Genomic DNA, 18,839 nt, shown 5'->3' on the forward strand with positions numbered 1-18,839 from the left:
GATGTTGTGGGGGCAATCATCGGCCTCATCAGTGTCGGTTTAAACAGTACTCCTGTAATGGCTGTTTGAAAGTGGGGCATCTTCAGGGAATGTGCCCACAACTGAGCAAGCTTGCTGCCGCTCATCACATTGCTGATGATGACCAGTCCAGTGCTGGCCCAGATACACAACCCGAGGAGGAAGTGTATGGTGTGTATTCATTCTTGGGAAAGAGCCAGCCGATAATCGTTCACATGAAGCTGAATGGCGTGCCTGTATCAATGGAGCTGGACACGGGTGCGAGTTAGTCGATAATGAGCCAAAGGACATTCGTCAAGTTGTGGGACACTGAGGCTGTGAAGCCTAAGCTGAGTCCAGTCAATGCCAAGTTGCGTACTTACACTAAGGAACTCATACTGGTGATTGGCAGTGCAGTAGTCAAGGTGTGATATAATGGTGTGGTTCATGATCGACCATTATGGATCGTCCCAGGTAAATGGTCCAACGCTGTTCGGCAGGAATTGGCTTGAGAAAATCAAGTGGAATTGGAATGATATCAAAGCCGTGTCATCACTTCATGTGCTCGTGTTGAAGAAGTTTCCTTCTTTGTTTGAACCGGGCATTGGTAATTTTACTAGAGCCAAGGTGTAAATTCACTTGGATTCTGATGCAAGGCCTGTCTATCATAAGTCTCGGTCTGTTGAGGGAGAAGGTTGAAATTGAGCTTGACAGACTCCAATGTGAAGGGGTCATATCACCGGTCGAGTTTAACGAATGGGCCAGTCCTATTGTTCCTGTGTTGAAGAGTGATGGCACGGTCAGGATTTGTGGAGACTACAAGGTTACGATTAACCGATTTTCAAAACAGGATCAGTACCCATTACCCAAGGTTGATGACCTGTTCGCCATGCTAGCTGGTGGAAAGTTGTTCACCAAACTGTATCCGATGTCGGCCTATATGACACATGAGCTTGTCGACACTTCGAAGAAACTCACCTTCAACAACACCCATAAAGGACTGTTTGTCTACAACAGGTGTCCTTTTGGAATTTGTTCGGCTACAGCCATATTTCAGAGGAATATGAAGAGTCTACTGAAGACCGTTCCTAAAACTGTCGTGCTTCAAGATAACATTCTGGTCACAGGTTGCGATACTACTGAACAATCTTGAAGAAGTCTTACATCGTCTGGACAAAGTGGGACTCAGGCTGAAACGTTCAAAGTATGTCTTCATGGCACCTGAAGTTGAATTTCTGGGGAGGAAGATTGCTGCTGATGGCATCAGGCCTACTGATTCGAAAACCAAGGCCATCAAAAATGCACCCAAGCCTCACAATGTGATGGAGTTGCGTTCATTCCTTGGGCTACTCAACTACTTTGGTAATTTCTTACCCAGATTGAGCACTTTGTTAGAGCTACTGCACGTGCTACTCAGAAAAGGCGACAACTGGGTATGGGGTGTGTCTCAAGATAGAGCCTTTGAGAAAGCTAAGAATCTGCTCTGTTCAAACAAGTTGCTTGTTCATTATGATCCGTGTAAGCGTCTTGTATTGGCCTGTGATGCTTCATCATATGGGGTTGGCTGTGTACTCCAACAAGCAAATGAATCGGGTGAACTACAACCTGTTGCGTATGCTTCGAGAAAGGCAGGAAGAGCTTATAGCATGGTAGAAAAAGAAGCTTTGGCCTGTGTGTATGGGGTCAAAAGATGCATCAGTACCTGTTTGGTCTTCGTTTTGAACTCGAAACGGATCACAAGCCACTTATTTCATTGTTTTTAGAAAACAAAGGGATTAATACCAATGCATCATTCCGTATCCAGAGGTGGGCGTTAACATTGTCTGCCTATGATTAAGTTATTCGTCATAGACCTGGCACTGAGAATTGTGCTGATGCATTGAGTCGTCTGCCGTTGCTCACACCTGAGGTGGAGATGCTTCAGCCTGCAGATCTACTGTTAGTAACGGATGCTTTTGAGAGTGAAGGAACATCTGTCACTGCTCAACAAGTTAGGATCTGGACCAGCCATGACCCTATTTTATTGGTTGTGAAATGGTGTGTACTCAGTAGTGATTGGTCTGCAATACCTATGGAAATGTGTGATGAGACCAAACCTTACAACCGTCGCAAAGCTGAACTGTCCATTCAGTCAGATTGTTTACTGTGAGGTAATCGTGTTGTTATGCCTAAGAAAGGCAGAGAAAAATTTGTATGTGAACTACATAGCACTCATCCTGGTATTGTCATGATAAAAGCCATTGCTAGGGCTCATGTATGGTGGCTTGGAATTGACTTTGATCTGGAATCATGTGTGTATCAGTGCAATACTTGCATGCAGCTAAGTAAAGTACCAGCAGAATTTCTGCTGAGTCTTTGGTCGTGGCCATCTAAACCATGGTCGAGGAGCCACATCGATTTTGCGGGCTCCTTCCTGGGAAAAATGTTTTTTGTTGTGCATATTCAAAGTGGATAGAGTGTATTATTATGTCATCCAGTACATCTACAGCTACTATTGAGAGCCTTCGTGTCATGTTTGCTACTCATGGTTTGCCTGACATTGTTATGAGTGACAACGGATCTTGCTTCAAAGTCTGGAGTTTCAAGAGTTCATAAAACTCAATGATATTAAACATGTGAGGTCAGCCCCATTCAAACCTGCTTCTAATGGTCAAGCAGAGCGTGCTTTTCAAATGATCAAACAGAGTATGAAACGTGTAACTCAGGATTCACTGCAGACTCACTTGTCCTGTACACTGCTCAGTTACAGGGCCAGACCTCATCCGCTTACTGGGGTCTCCCCTGCTGAACTACTGATGAAGGGAAGTCTCAAGACCAAGCTTTCTCTTGCTCATCCTGATTTGAGTGATCATGTTGAAAACAGACGTCAAAGTCAGCAAGGGTATCATGATCGTGTTGCTGTCTCACGTGACATCTGTCAACGATCCGGTTTATGTACTGAACTATGGTCAAGGTCCAAAGTGGATCGCCGGTACTGTTACAGCCAAGGAGGGTAACAGAGTGTTTATTGTCGTGCTCAAGAATGGGCAAACATGCAGGAAACATCTTGATCAGATAAAACAGTGGCACACAGATGAACTGGAACCTCTTGAGGAAGATGCAATCAGTGACCAACCAACCAATGTTCATTCATCAGAGGACTTTGCTGTCACTATTGAAACTGGACCTCCAGTCTCTGATGTGGTCATTACCACTCCCATCAGATCGGTTACTCAGCCTTCAGTCACAACTGACTCAGACGCCTCGCCTCGAACTGAAGTTGAACTGAGACGATCAACTCGTGAGCGGAAAGTCCCAGACCATCTTAATTTGTAAAAAGACTGATATTAAGATCTCGAAAGGGGATGTTGTTATGTATTTATGCTTGGGGTCACCAGACACCAGGGGGCACCACTGTCGGAAGTCATCGGGCTGTACGCGCGCGTGCGCGGTCACTGATATATAAGCGCGGGTACGATGTCACGCGGGTTACTTTGGGCACGAATAAAGTTGGATCAGGTTTACACCTGAGGCAGTTTACAGTAACTAGTCTTTTGAGTCATTACATTCATTACAACTCCCGTGAGCCACCATCGCCCCCACCGGTACTCAGAACAGAGTACCGGTTGGAGAGCAAGATAGACTCAGTGGACTCCTGCACTACCTGCCTAGTCCTCCTCTTCTGTTTGGCGGTCACCTATTCCCTCTCTGCCTGCACACTTTTAGTCTGGGGGGTGACCGCCTCTAGAAACGTGCTATCCATGTTGCTCTCAGTCTCACGGATGCACCGCAGTGACCCCAGCTGTCGTTCAAGCTCCAAAACACGGAGCTCGAGTCGGTGCAGCCGGAGACACCTCCCGCACACGTGGTCGCCCGGCTGCGTGAAGCACCGGGACTTCCCACAGGATGTGCAATCCACGGGACTGAGCTGCCCTGCCGTCCCCCTCTAGTTACACTCGCAACTATCGAGTAGAACTAAACTCTAAACCTTAGCACAACACACCCAACTGCTACTCAGCAAACAGCCGATTTAATTAACTGGCTCTTCTTAGATAATAAACATCACATATATTTACTGGCAGATGCTACTTGCAACAATGCCAAAGGTTTCCTCCCGAAAGGAAAAAGAAAAATACTCACCAATCCACCAGCCAATCAATCACTTACCCGCTTGGCTGTGACATCACATTTCGATTTTGATTTAAAAAAAAAACTTTTTGTCCCTGCACCAGCTGGCTCCTCTCGATCCTCCCACTCCTGCTCCTGTGGCTCCTCCCGACTCTCGGGCCCCTTTTATGGGCCTCTTGATCCCTCCATTCCTGCTCCTGTGGCTCCTCCAACTCTCGGGGCCCCTTTTATGGGCCTCTCGATCCTCCCGCTCCTGCTCCTGGGCTGTCAAACATTGACATCTTTATTTCCAACACTTTGCGTTCTTAGACAGATTTGTGTGCACCTTTGGAAGTGGTTTAGTCAGTTGCAACGAATAGTAAGACATAATGGTACCCCCCGCAATGCTGATGAGTGTGAAAAGAATGGTTTGGGCATTGTAGGGATATTTTATGGTGTTGGTGTGGGGTGGTGCCAACCTGGCACATCATGTGGGAGCCAGGGTGTACAGCATCAGATGAAGTATATCTGGCTATGGCGAGGCCATCCCTGGTGTCCCGGGCAGTAATGTGGTCGGGTTCTAATGCCCTCTGTCCTGTGCAGCATCAGTTGATTGCAGAGAAGGTTGGTGGTGTTGTTGTTGCTGCTGGTATGTCTGATGATGCTGGTGTTTGGGCTGATTGTGAAGAGATTCTGAGGATCAAGGTGAGAGAGTAGAAAGTGCTGATGGAATAGCGGGCAGGTGAAGTAGAGATGACAGAAGTGATGTCAATGGTGGGCAAGTTAATGAGGTCAGATTGGATGGAGACTTGAGTACAGACATACAAAATGCTGAATCTGTAGTAAAAATGCGGTTTAGAGAAGCTAATGGCTAAGGGAAGCTATCAGAATCAGCTGGGAGCTTTGACTTGACAGCTGAACTCATCAGCTGAAATAATGGCAAGTGACCTCCCAGCTCAGCTTCACAGACAAGGTTCAGGCACAGCAGGAAACCGGTTGGCAACCTGTCAAATTCAAAAAGCTGGGAAAACCCATTGTTAAGTGACTGTAAACAAGCCACTATTGATTTTAATTGCCTCCCCCGCCGCTGCATATCGGGTACGCTCAGCACTGGCAGCCCCAACATTTGGTAAAAGTACGTGGTGGCAGGTCGACAGCGGGGTCCCGACCCATTGTCAACAAAAAACTTTCCACCTGACCTGCCACCGATCGTGCCCACTGACGCCCCGGAAAATTCCACCATTAATTTCAAGTTCAATATTTAGTCTCAGAAGCAATAACGCCATAAAACCTAAAATGTTACCAAGATCACTAATAGTTCAACAAATCCACGCAGGTTTTGAAATCTTGAGTATCACAGACCTAACTGCTCCCCCGAGTGAACAATTCTTTTTGCCTCCATTCTGATCCTGCTTTTTATTTTATATATTATCTGCAACGAGTGCAGTCCTTTAGAATTGTATGCATCAGTGTCTCAGATATATCTTAGATTGCAGCTTGGGTCATGTAGAATACCAGAACTTTTAGGATCTTGAAGGATCAAACCCCTGGCCTACCACTTTGCATTTCCCACCTTTAACATCGGCCGATACCTTCATCCCCAGTAAATCTTCCTTAGCTTGAAAAGTCTGGAAGGCTTTTTACCCAGTCTCTCTCCTGCCTCCCTGTCACAATTAATGCTTTGGATGGTTTGTTATATTTTGCCTTCCCTAGGTTGAGTTTTCATATTGCTCAACTCAGTCGTTCAGAATTCCATCACGATGAATGCAATCATATTCTTCTATCACAACAGAAATGTAGCAGTGGTGCCCTGCTTGCTTCCAAAGTTCATGACTCATTCAAAGAGGATTGATTTATAAAGATCTGTACGTACAATACAAATAAAAAATAAAATGTACCTCTCCGGCCATGAATTGGCCAAACCCCGGAGGAAATGAAAGGGTGGCAATCAGCAAAGTCACCAGTGCTGGATAAAGCAACCGCCTAGGAAAAAGAAGTTTCATTGAACACCATATAAACCACCAGACAGTATGTTTGTACATGTATTTTTCCAGACATTATTCTCAGACCAAAACCCCATACCCTCTACTTTGTCCCAAGTCCTTGGCAGCCTACACAAAACTGATATTAATATTTGAAAGTTGGTCCAGTTCAGTAGCGTACTTTGAGAAGATCTACCAGAGCAGATAACATGTTTTGGTTTTCAAAAAAAAAATCATTTATTATAAATTTAATGTACTGGGCGCAAAAAATTACAAATGGCTTTCCGAGAAATTATTATAGCACTCAGACATTTGTAACAGCTATTTTTAATGTTAGTTTTAGTTTATCTCCAGCTCTGCAAGCTAATTTAGAACACGAGCATACTCAAAAGATCTGATTTTAAAAACCTACTGCACAGAGGTAAAATAATATCAAGCATTTCATCATTCCAAATGATCCAAAGGCTTTCTGAGATGGCTTTCAATACAGTGACTAAGTTAGGCATTACATTTTAAACTTGAAGGTCAATTTTGTTTCATTCTCCCTTCAGTATATTTGGTTCAATTTATTCTTGAACTTATATTATACAGAAATAGAAAATACACAACTGACCACATATTGAACAGCTGATAAAAAGCTGCAAGTTGGCTATACTGGCCAGATGATATAAACGCCATATATGATACACATGCAAAAGTGCCATTTCACTGGCATCAGGTTTATTTTTAACATCAGCTTTGTGCAAATTGTGCTTAAGTTGCATCTAAAAGCAAATAGATATTTTCTAATTTGGAATTGGTAAATGCATATTTATAATTAGTAAGTCTATATTTATTGAGTCTCATATTTAATTCAGATTTGGGAACATGTGCTTGCAAAAAAAAATGGAAAGTTAAACAATATGGCAATTACTCATGCTCATCTGTGTTTGGAGCAGCAGCAATCTTGTTTCATTAGAAGAGAAAACTTGGGTAAATCCTCTTTTTGGCCCAAAAAGTTACATGGGCTCATTTTGGTTTTATCTGCAATGTGGTTGTGGGTAAACACGAGAGGAAAATGGTTGCTGGCCTTAAACAACTTCCCTTAGCTATACTGCTGGCATTTGAGTGACAAAGCAGGTCTGGTGAAATGAAAACCTTGGCCAGCACCATTGGCACACCCGCCGGAAAACTGTTCTTGCTGGTGGAGCTAACATGAGTGTGACTACCACCAGGGGAAAATTGAAGTTATGTTGAAAATTTAAACAAGCCTTAATAAATTAAGAAAAGAAACACAATTTAGTACTTACTTTTTCATCAAAAACTTATTAATGGTTTTTTGTTTTCTCATGATTGCTACTATCTTTCTGTGGAAGTAGACAAACAGGGCTCCACCAAAACCACTGGCAATCCTGCAAGGAACAGGAAGAGTGAAATTATTATTTTTTTAATTATTTATTTCTGTAACACACTGCGACTGATTTCCCTCTGCTCTCGTAACACAACTTGCAAATGCAAAGCAAAAGAAAAAGTAGGAAAGATCCATTACACCAAGCCTCTGCCCCCTTTGTGCTCCACTCTCATTTCCAGGGATTTCCTTGGGCGCGGAGGCAAGTGTATTTTTGCCTGGATCAGGTGGAAGCAATCAAACTGAATGCAAATGAAGCGAGTGATGCCACCGTCTCCTTTTCCTGCACCTCCACCTGGTAAAGGCCCAAGTGGCATAACATCCACTGAAAATGGGCCCTGGGAGGTTTCAAACATCCCATTCAGACTGGAGCATCAAAGGAAGGATCAACAGAAACCTCTTCCCACCTCCGACCATGTAAAGTGTTTGTTACTTCAGGGGCTGCAGGAGTATCATAGGGACTTGAGGCTTTCTAGCTTCTGCTTTTGGACAGAAGGAGGAAAGAAAGACAAAAAGGAAAGAAAGAACAAAACTTCCATTTATATAGCGCCTTTCATGAATTAAGGACATTTCAAAGTGCTTCACAACCAAAGATTTACTTTTTGAAGTGTAGTCAATGTTATAATCTAGGGAAATTTGCACATAGCCAAGTCCCACAAATAGCAGTGAGATAAATGATCCAATTATTTATTTTTCTTAGTGATGTTGGTTGAGGGATAAATGTGGGCCAGGACTTTGGGAGGACTGCCCTGCTCATGCTTGCATAGTGCCATGGGATCTTTTATGCCTATCTGAGAGGGGAGACAGGGCTTGGGTCCAACAACTCATTTGAAAGGCGGTACCTCCGACAGCACTCCCCTTAGTACTGCACTGAAATGGCAGCTCAGAACTGGGGCGTGAACCCATGCTGTTCTGACTGCTACCGCTGGGCCAAGGCTGACACCCAAGACCCTAAAACTGGTGGTTATTACCTCCTGCACTTTTGGGCACAAGCCCCTTCCATAGTGCATTCCTGACACGCTCAGGTGGAGAGGAGGTGAGGAAAAGTGGTCCTAATAAGTTCAGTCACTGACAATCAATGTATAAATCTGCATTAAAATATTTCATAGGATCTTGGAGAATATACCACATGGAATCTAAAGGCTATTTACAGACATTGTTATGCAAGCTATCAGCACAAAATGTTAGTGAAACAGTGATGGGCAATAATTCTAGGAATGTTCAATTTGCAGATATTTCAATAGATATTGAGATACATGGGTGGTGTGTTGATAGAATTGGTTTAGATTTATCAAGATCAGCAGAGAATCTTTCAGCATACTTTGCAGACTTCAATAACACTCGAGCCAAAGTTTCAACCAGCATCTATGACCTTCCCCATATAAACACTTCAGGTTGCAGAAATGACCAAAGCAGTCAACATAATTCAATAAAATCTTTAATTCTAAAAAGAAAAGGTGCACAAGTTGAAACATCTAAACTTCAAACAAATTGATTGTTACCATTGCAACACAAATAGCTGGATAGTTCCAGAGGTGACTGAAGGACAAAGCTTTATGTACATCTAGCAATATTCCTAAATCGGGTATGATGTGGTCAGCATGGCAACGGCAGTCACTTGTAGCGTTACTTCAATTAATGTATTCTAGGCTCAGATTGTTGTGCCAAGTGACTCATTCTCAAGTCAACACATTCATGTCAACCTCTTGCAAAAAGACAATCAAATCAAAGTGGGTTTTGCACTCTGGCCAGAAATACATTATATACAAGATAAAAGTTGTTCAGCTTGCACAATGCTGCTCTCATTTCACTTTCCCAACCCCGGCAAATGTTACTCACTCTTGGACTGGATTTTGTTTAGGAGAGGAGCGTTACATTAACGTTTTGGACAGTGTTATTAAATGTTTGATAAATTGTACTATGTTGCAATTGAATGTTATAATATTTAGGATTTCTTTTTGAGTGGATATGGAAAATATTGCATAAAATAGACTTTATCTGCAATATTCCTGGCATTGAATTCCTTAGTATTTAAGAGGTCTAAAAGTGCATAAAAATCTTGATGTACTTTGGCTGCACCTGTGTACATGGCTGCAGCTCTGTCTAAAATCAAAAGAAAATAACAGGAACAGATCCCAATCCCGATCAGGGTTAAAGTAATGTCATATCAGAAGTAGTTCTGTTTAAAAACAACACTTTGAACAAATTTTAGAAATAAATGGACTTATGATTGGTTGTGTAGACATGTGTCTATACACCCCATTCACCGAGATAGCCATGACTGACACCAATGGATGTGGTGTAGTGTAAGTGCACCCAGCTACAAACAAAGAATTATTTCAAGATATGTGACTGGATGCAGAATAGATCATCAGAAACAACAAAGTTGCTCAGTCTGCACAATAAATATAAGATGTGACTCAAAGGGGGAATTTTAACGCTGCCCACCCGGCAGATATCTGACCGAGTGGGAGTTAAAATGGAATGATTTCAAAGCTGCAGTTTTTTCGGGCGGCTGAGGGTCCTAGCTGAATCAGACAGCAGCCTCATACATTAATGAAAATGGAGTAAGATGGCATTTTAACTGCCGAATTTCTGATATGTGCAGTTGGTGGGTGAAACTCTCCACCCACAGCATGGATTTGTACAATAACCTCTTAACAACCAGCATGCTGCAAATTAGACGTATGAAAGGAATATGTAGAACAATGAATGAAGTAAAACACCCAGTTCATATTATCCGTCCACTCTGCAGTGCCCTGTAAATGCCATGCTCCCATTATCCTGAATGAATCCATGACATGCTCAGCCTGACTTAAACCGAGCTCACTTTGTGGGTGACTTCTTTCCTTTCTCAGATGCTGTGCCACCTGTCTACACATTCCACAATGTTCCTCACAAACTGCCATGGTAATGAATTGGCTGTCTGCTCCATTTCCCATCTTGAGCTATCTCCATATTCCTCCAAAATGTTACTCCTGTTTTGAGACTTCATCCTCCACAACCCCTCTTTGCTTCCCTTTGCACTCCTTACTTTTACTGCACTTCCAAGTGCCCAGCAACTTCCTCATCAAAGTGTCTTGCCTACTTTCCACAGTTAGCCCGTGTGAAGGGACATCTCAATCTGTGAGTTCAACCTACATGATGAGACATCCCTGTTCTCTCTCCTCCTCCTCCTGCTTTTACTCTATACACACATCCAAAATCATCCCCTAAATCTCATCATCACCCAAGGCATCACAAGCTCAGAGGTCTGGCCCTCCACTGCTAGATCAATCCTGAGTAGGGCAAACACCATCACCTCTCCCTCTCTGCTTCTAAATCTTTCTAGAATTGCAGAATCATTCTGGAAGGTTTGGGGACAATCCCAAACTTATTTTTTCCACCACAAGCCACCTCCTTCAACTGCTTTTGCTTGTTCTAACCATCTTCACTTCTGATGCCAGGTGCGAGGGATTCGTGGATTTCTTTGTCTCTAATAATTAAATCAACTGCTTTGCTGTCTCACCTGTTGCGCTATCTCCCCGTTTTCTTGTTCTCATTGTCGTTCAATTCTGCCCCATTTCTCACATTACTGTCGGTTTGAATCCCTTCAGCCTGCCTTTCATCCATCTAACTTCATTTCTACAAACACTAGCATGTACCACTAAATGGTAGCTGCATTAGCAAAACTGTGATGTCACCAAGAGAGCAACATTGGGCCAATGTATTTTAAGATAAAAGTAATTAGAAGTACAGTCAAGTGTCCATGGCTGTGCTCATCTTCAAACATTGATGCATTTTGATTTTCTGCGCTATACATGTCCTCATTTATCGCATTTGTTAGTAAGTACTTTAAAAAAATCACTTCATAAGCTTTAAGTTCTCTTTCAAACTCAAAAAACCTTGCACGAGTGGGAAAGTTCAAAGTTAATTTATTTCTTTCATGAATTTATCTTCATATATTGCAGAGAAGTCATTTTGACCGAACCTGCTCATTGAAAATATACAGGACATAGCAGGTTAAAGTTTCTGTACAACAAAAAACGTACTTGGTTTGGCTCCCTAAGTGGAATGCTGTGCCATTGCAAGGTACCCTATCTGGTCAAGACCTGAAAAAACACTTTTCAATTGCTTGGCAAATTATGCTAAGTTTTAGAGTATCTGCTTCAAACTTAGCTCTAGCCTCGGTCCATGTTATCTTGCTGGGAAGTGCATGATTCTATTTAGACAGAGATAAGTACTGTGTCCACTCTAGAAGTCAACACACACATGTATATATCAGAATATTGGTGTTTTAAGACATCACAATGCAATTTCCTCCACTGACACAAAACGATGCTAATGCAGATTTATTTACCCTGATATACACATTTACGTGTATGTCTATCTGAATAATGCCATTTTGGACCCAAGTGATAAATATACTACTTAAAAGAACGCATCTGAACATGCAACTTCAGGACTTGAATCTGGTGTCTCTGGATGGTGAAGTGTGTACACTGAGCATGTCCATCCACACCTACACTTGATGTAATTTCAATATTCAAGAAGTTTTACAGAGTTCACTCTTACTGCAGGTCTGTGGTGATTTATACTTTCTCAAATTAATATTTATATATTATTACATAGCAAGTGGAAGAATTGCAACACTATAATTGGCAATCGGTGTTGTGAAGGCCTTTGGACACAAGGTCAAAACATTTGGTTGAATTGCTCTGGTCAAATTCCAGTTCTTCTCTCTATACACCTTCTTGCAGTTATTTGTTTGTTTCTTTCAATATTTTCTTATTTAAGTTGGTTTTAGCACTCTGCTCTATCCTGGATCTGACATGCCAGCAATTTTATCAGATGCATGGTTTGCTGTTTATTATTGTCCAAGTATTTCGTAGTATCTCAGTCATTAATTAATAGGCCGCGATTTTGCAGTGGTAATGACGATGAACTGTCAGCGTTTACCGTCATTACCACTCTGAAACTGACCGTTTATCAAGATTTAGCGCATGCGCACAAACGTGGAAATCCTGAAGTTAGAGTCAGTCATTTCCTGCTCTGCCACAGGCTGCGGTGTGGAACTCCCCATAACCAGCAATCACTGAAATGAGTTGAATTGATGAAAATTTAAGCTTTATTGGAATAAGTGTAACTGGGGTTTTAACTGTGTATTGACTGCTAAACAACTGTTCTGGCCCTGAAAAATTAATTTTATATTTGTGGAATGTCAAATTATGATAAAAATTACTAGATTTTTAAAATATATATTTTTTATTTTTTTAAGTTTATGATATTTCAGCATCTACCTTAACCCCATGTGCATGTCCCAATCTTATTTTGTTCTCTAAAATGTTTTAATGTGAATTCATAATCTGTGCTTTTTATTTTCTGGTTTGCAGTCTGAGAGAATTCTACAATGTGATTGGCTGCTTAGACAGGTTGATGACATCACTGCTGCTCTATGCTGGGATCCCCTTTTGACAGCGCTGCAATCAAATTAATGCCGAGAAAGCTAAAGTTTTCACCACAGATATCGCAAAATCTTTGTAGGCAGCATTCTTCGACTGCAAATTCCGGGCCATAGAATTTAGTTTGCAGCCATTTTCTTGCATTGTGTTTATATTCTTATTATAATACTCAATCTCCACTGATGCATTTATTTGCTCTTAGTTTAACAAAAGACAAAAAAGAAAATAACCAGAATAGGCTGTTAAAATCTTCAACATTATCCTATGGGATTTTACCACTGCATTTAGAATTCCTATGTATCTGACGTAGCCTACTTTAAAATTAAATGACAAACCACATTTCAACAAAACATGCATCTTTAATTTCATTTGGATAGCCAACAACCTATGTAACTGCTGAGATGAGATTTAAATCAGGATTACTGTGGATCGTAGAGATGACTGATGTTGGCAATGAGTTTAACTCAAGCAATTACAGAAGCTGCATTCTTCCTACTGAAGCCTACCGCTTGATATACTCTATTATACATGATAATGTATGAATGACTTTTATGAAAAATAATCAAATAACCTTTACTTTAAAAAAAATCCTAAAAGCTTTACTCAGTCACACTAAGCTAAACTATCCTGACAAATTGGCTCAAATGTACTTGTGTCCTTCATGTTTGTGCAAATCGAGTTTTCCATCAGCATATTCAAGGTATTTTTTTTGTCTGCATCAGCATCAATGTTAGGAAGCTACATATGAAACAGATCAGTCAATGGTGGAGAGTGTAGGGATTCCTTCCATCCACTTCTCTACTTGCTGCCATATAATAACCTAATTGATGAAAATCACCATTCACTACTGTTTGGTCTGAAATATTGTTATGGACTATCTAACTTTAATGTGCCTTTTGTTTAACTAAACTTGCTAATAGGCAGTTCATGTACACTGGCTGAATTTTCCAATGTGCAGCCAGAAAGCGTTCACTGCCGGTGGTGAATTTGAATATTTATTGCTGATAGCTAGTTTCAGCTCCTGCTGGAAAGCCCCGTTTTTGAATATTCTATTCTTGCACCAGCAGTAATCTGTGTTTGTTTTTTTAAAATGGCAAAAACAAAGGAAAAATTCCTAAAAAGGAAAAATAAGAGGCACAGTGGACAAGTCTTTGCCATTTTTAATAATCTCTTAATTCATTTTAAAATTAGATTCTTCAAGGGTCTCCAAGATAACATCAGATCCTCCAGTCCTCGGTTATTATAGACTCACGTTATTTCGGAATCTTGGTAGCCATCATGAAAACAAAAATATGTTGAGGCTCAGTCAGGGGGTGATAAGGGAAGAATAAGAGAATGAAAAAAAGACAAATGGAGAAAGAAGGTGTAGGGCTGAAAGCAAATGTCCACATGTTAAAATATATCCTTACATCCAAATAGTCTCACAGTTTAGTAGCTACCATGCTATTCTGATGTCTCTTCACTCGTGTGGATCCACAGGAGTAACACAGAACTTAAAACAAATCCATGAGATAGAGATAGAAGCCAGCATCACCTGGGAGCTTTGAATTCGACTTCACCAAGCAGCTAAGATCTGGGGCAAGATCCCAAAATACTGGTCATGTGTTTTGATTGTAATTACTTATTGAAGGAATGCATGGCAAACAAGTCTTCTGCTATTCTAATGGTTACTTCCTCCTGTCCCCACACCGCTCTCAAATTTACATTTTTATGTTGAAGCAGTGTAGTGAATTCTGAGGCTTTTTAAAAAATGTCAATATTCATCAAGAAAATATTCAAAAGCAAATGATGAAAAATGAAATAGCTGAAGCAGATCTCAGACAAAACCATTATTAATAATACCACACCACCTTTCTCCATTTGTCTTTTTTTCCATTCTCTTATCCTTCCCTTATCACCCCCTGACTGAGCCGCAACATATTTTTGTTTTCATGATGGCTACTAAGATTCCGAAATAACATGTAAATGAGATGGAAAGGGGAAAAATTCTGACAAGTTGCAGTGTTTGAACCACCACTGTAAATTCTGTGCACCCTTCAAATGCTTTCACAGGCTGATTAACACACTGAGTAGACTGCATTTAGAATTTCTTTTTTAAAACTATTTTCACTTTTAGGTGAATATAGCAAAACAGCTGATCAAGGACTTTCAGGAAAAATACAGGAAAACTGTGCAGTATATACGAAAAGCATGATTACATTCAAGGAGAAAATCTATATTACTCAGCTTACCATTACATAACACAAAAGGTTTTGAATGCTAAAGGATGATTAATTGCCCAATATGCTGATTCTTCAATTTGCTCTTTAAAGTTAATCACAGCTAACATTTGCAAAGCTGAGGCCTTGATCTTCTTCCCCCGCTTCCTCACTAGGAGAACAAACTCCACCTCCGTATCTGGGTTTCTATAGTAACTTTCCATGGTAATTATTGCATATGCCCAGGTAATAAAAACAATATTTGATCATCATTTTACTGCTGAGAATGAAGACAGTCTCTTTTAGTTGTGGAGTACCCACCGATCCTGTTTCCATTGTTGAACAGTGAGGAGATATTGTCTGGAATTTGCTGCTATGATGATATTGGCGATGGATACCATGCGAGACCGTTGTGTGGCCAATATCCAGAAACAATTATAATAACATTTCTAATATTTTTTTCTATTTGCAGAGGATCTTGGTGGGGCCAGTACCTCAATTCCAGAATAATGAAAGCTATTATTCATTTGTGTAAAATTTTAATTTCAGGAATCTCTGTCTCCGTCCAAAATGGCAATGGGCTTTTTAAGGGCAGGGCTTTAAGTGGGTTTTGCAGGAAACTGATGTACCATGACACCCAGGTCTTGTTTCACCTCCCCTTTTACTAATCTGTCACCATTCAGATAATAAGCTGCCTTCCTGTTTTTGCAACCAAAATGGATAACCTCACACTTATCCACATTATACTGCATCTGCCATGCATTTGCCCACTCACCTAACCTGTCCAAGTTCCCTTGCAGCCTCCTCGCAGCTCGCACTGCCACCCAGCTTAGTGTCATCTGCAAACTTGGAGATATTACCTTCAATTCCTTCGTCCAAATCATTAATGTATATTGTAAATAGCTGGGGTCCCAGCACTGAACCCTGCGGCACCCCACTAGTCGCTGCCTGCCATTCCCACTCTTTGCTTCCTGTCTGCCAACCAGTTCTCTATCCACCTCAATACACAGAAAGTGACTATCTGTGATCAGGGTTTTGCTTGGATTCATGGCTCCGTGAGTCAGGCCCGAAATTGGGTTTTGGGCTTTATCTAAATAGTGTGGACAAGCTGCCAGCACCAGTCATGCCTTCACAGCAAGTTGCTGGTTTGAATTTCATGTCGTCTGACTTGCCAGCACCAGCCTTCAGCCGGGAGGAGCAGCACTCCACAAGAATATTTTTGGGGTGCAAGACAGCGGTCGCTGAAATTGGGCCACATTTCCCCTGATGTACAGTCGTAAATTTCTACCCCCACCCTCACAGCCTGGGAAATAAATCTTCCGGCTTCCTCAAATACAAATCACATTATTGTTCAGCTGCAGCAGCGTGAAGAATGGCTTAAATGCATTAACTCGCCGTCGATTTTAAGGGGATGAAGCCATGATAATTACTGTATAGCTGTTTTCGGCTGCGCCCCAGGAAATTATGGCGTTGTGTAAGTAATCGGTATGCCAAACAATTTCCTGGAACTTTAAAAAAAAAATTCAATCTTGGGATTTGGGTGTCATTTATTGCCCATCCCCAGTTGCCCTTATAATAGCAGTTTGATACAACTGAGTGGCCACGTCAAAGGGCAATTTGGTGTGGAATTGGAGTCACATATAGTCCAGACTGGTAAAGGTCAGTATTTCCTTTCATGAAGGACATTAGTGAACCAGTTGGGTTTTTACAACAATCTGACAGCTTCACCATCACCTTTACTGATAATGACTGTTTATTTCCAGAGGTTTTAAACTGAATTCAAATTCTCAGTCATTGTGGGATTTGAACTCACATTCTCTGGATTATTGGTCCAGGTCTCTGGATTGCTAGTCCAGGAACATAACCACTATGTTACCATACCCAGTTTTCCTTGTACTTCTGTCCTAGAATATAGCCTTACACCCTAGATGCGCCATTACTATGGCACAAGTTTTCAGCAAGTCCCGGGCCAGTACTGCCACAGTACTTAGACCCCTGTTCTCTTCACACATCCAAAGATATGGTATGGCTTTTTTATTTACATTAGCAGGTGGTTAGGTCAAAACAAACTCTACTGGGATTCATGTTCAAGACCTTCTGGTCTCGAGTTCAACCAACTGATGTACCTGACCGTCTTTTCACTTTTACATGTATCTCTAATCCCAATATCTGAAGTAGAACTAATTGCTAGTAATGAACAAATGTTCTGCCCCCCCAACCCCGACACCTATTAACCCATTACATGGTTGTAAATTAATTTTAAATCACTCTTTAGCTGGGGAGAGGTGCGCCAATGTGCAACGACACGGAGTGCATTTGCGTCGAACTTTTGGCTCTCTCCCGACCCGTACACCGCGCCCAGAATACCGGAGCAGCCCTACCAACAGAAGTAAGTATGAAAACCTGCAAAAAAGGTAAGTTAAAGTTTATATTTTTGCATTTTCTTTCAGCGATTCGACAGTTAAGGGACTTGTAAATGTTTTTTGGAATTTTTTTGTAATTTTCACCCCGACCGATCCCCACCCCCACCGATCCCCACCCTCCCCCCCCCTCCCACCGCGCTCCCAGCTCTGGACTAAATTTGTTGAAACTTGTGTTCTTGCGCTGCGAATCCTCGTGCAATGCCCCCTTCACCGATGCGCCCTGGCGCAGACGTAAAACCCAAAAGTTCGGCCTAAAAACGGTAGCGCAGCGAAAATGGTAAGTTTCATGTATCGCTACCGTTTTCAACAAAACAACCCGAAAACTGAAAATCCGGCTCATAAAATTAGATTGTAATCAAATTTATTTGAACATTTTATATGAGCACAGTAAGAAGTGAAAAAACTATTTAAAATTGCAGGGACTCCTGTGAATATTTAGGATGTTTACATTTAAACTGCCAGGCACCATTTTGATTTAGCTGCTGACTCTTGAAGATATCTGACCACTAACACTATTCAGGCTGCGAGCACTATTTCATCAGCTGTCACTGAGCTCACCAATAAATGATTTAAATTCTATACTAAACTGTTTATTTGTTCCACTGTATGGCGTCTTTGGCTGGTTCTTTTCTGTTGATGCTGATCACGACCTGATGATGTCAAGCTCCTTCCCCTTATTTGGTTACAGAACCAGATTAAGGTACTGGCAAGCCATGGCTTTTTTCAGCAAACAATTGGAAGGTTGGTGACACCAAATTCAACCTATAAAATCTAAGATGTTGTAATATGAGGCACATATCATGCAACATTTAAAGGTCGAGATTTTTTTCTGGGTGAATAAAAATAATTTTTTCTGGGCGTCAACGTCAGCAACATTGCCACTGCTGGCTCGTCCCATTTCCTCCTTATCTGGCATCAACATAGATGTCAACTGTACAATTGTTTCACAGATTGTCAGATTTTTTGAGGTGCTATGTGTGTGCTAGTGTTTGCTACCTAATATCCTATTTTGTTCTTCCCCAGCAGCACTTTGGGCGGACATGTGAAGTTCCAAACACTTATAGATCCCGTGCTCACTCATCCCTGTAGGTAGGATTTAGAAGCAATTTTTCTTCTTTAGTTTATCCCTTTCATTGGGAAGGTCAATACTTTTTCCATCTTGGATTTCAGTTTGAGAAGCTTCTTGCTGTCGGTTATCAGCTTCTCTGTTGCTCTATCATTTTGATTCATTCCAGCTTCAACTTTTCAGGTCATTAACTTTTTTTCCACCCAATATAACTTTTCTGCCATCCTTCTTTCATCTGCCAACATAACTATAAATCATT

General features: G+C 41.4%; 1 protein-coding gene across 2 annotated transcripts in view; it reads right to left on the reverse strand.

The window, feature by feature from the left end:
• LOC139265315 (chloride channel protein 2-like) overlaps window positions 1–18,839 on the reverse strand; it is a 684,518-nt gene that overhangs the window by 198,392 nt on the left and 467,287 nt on the right. For both annotated transcript variants that reach the window (XM_070882282.1, XM_070882283.1), the window contains exons 10-11: window positions 7,355–7,456; window positions 5,982–6,066 (exon numbers count right to left, since the gene is read on the reverse strand). In XM_070882282.1, coding sequence (XP_070738383.1) covers window positions 5,982–6,066; window positions 7,355–7,456 — 187 coding nt within the window. The remainder of the gene's footprint in view (window positions 1–5,981; window positions 6,067–7,354; window positions 7,457–18,839) is intronic.

The sequence above is a fragment of the Pristiophorus japonicus genome, chromosome 6 (assembly GCF_044704955.1).
Source record: "Pristiophorus japonicus isolate sPriJap1 chromosome 6, sPriJap1.hap1, whole genome shotgun sequence".
NCBI lineage: Eukaryota > Metazoa > Chordata > Chondrichthyes > Pristiophoridae > Pristiophorus > Pristiophorus japonicus.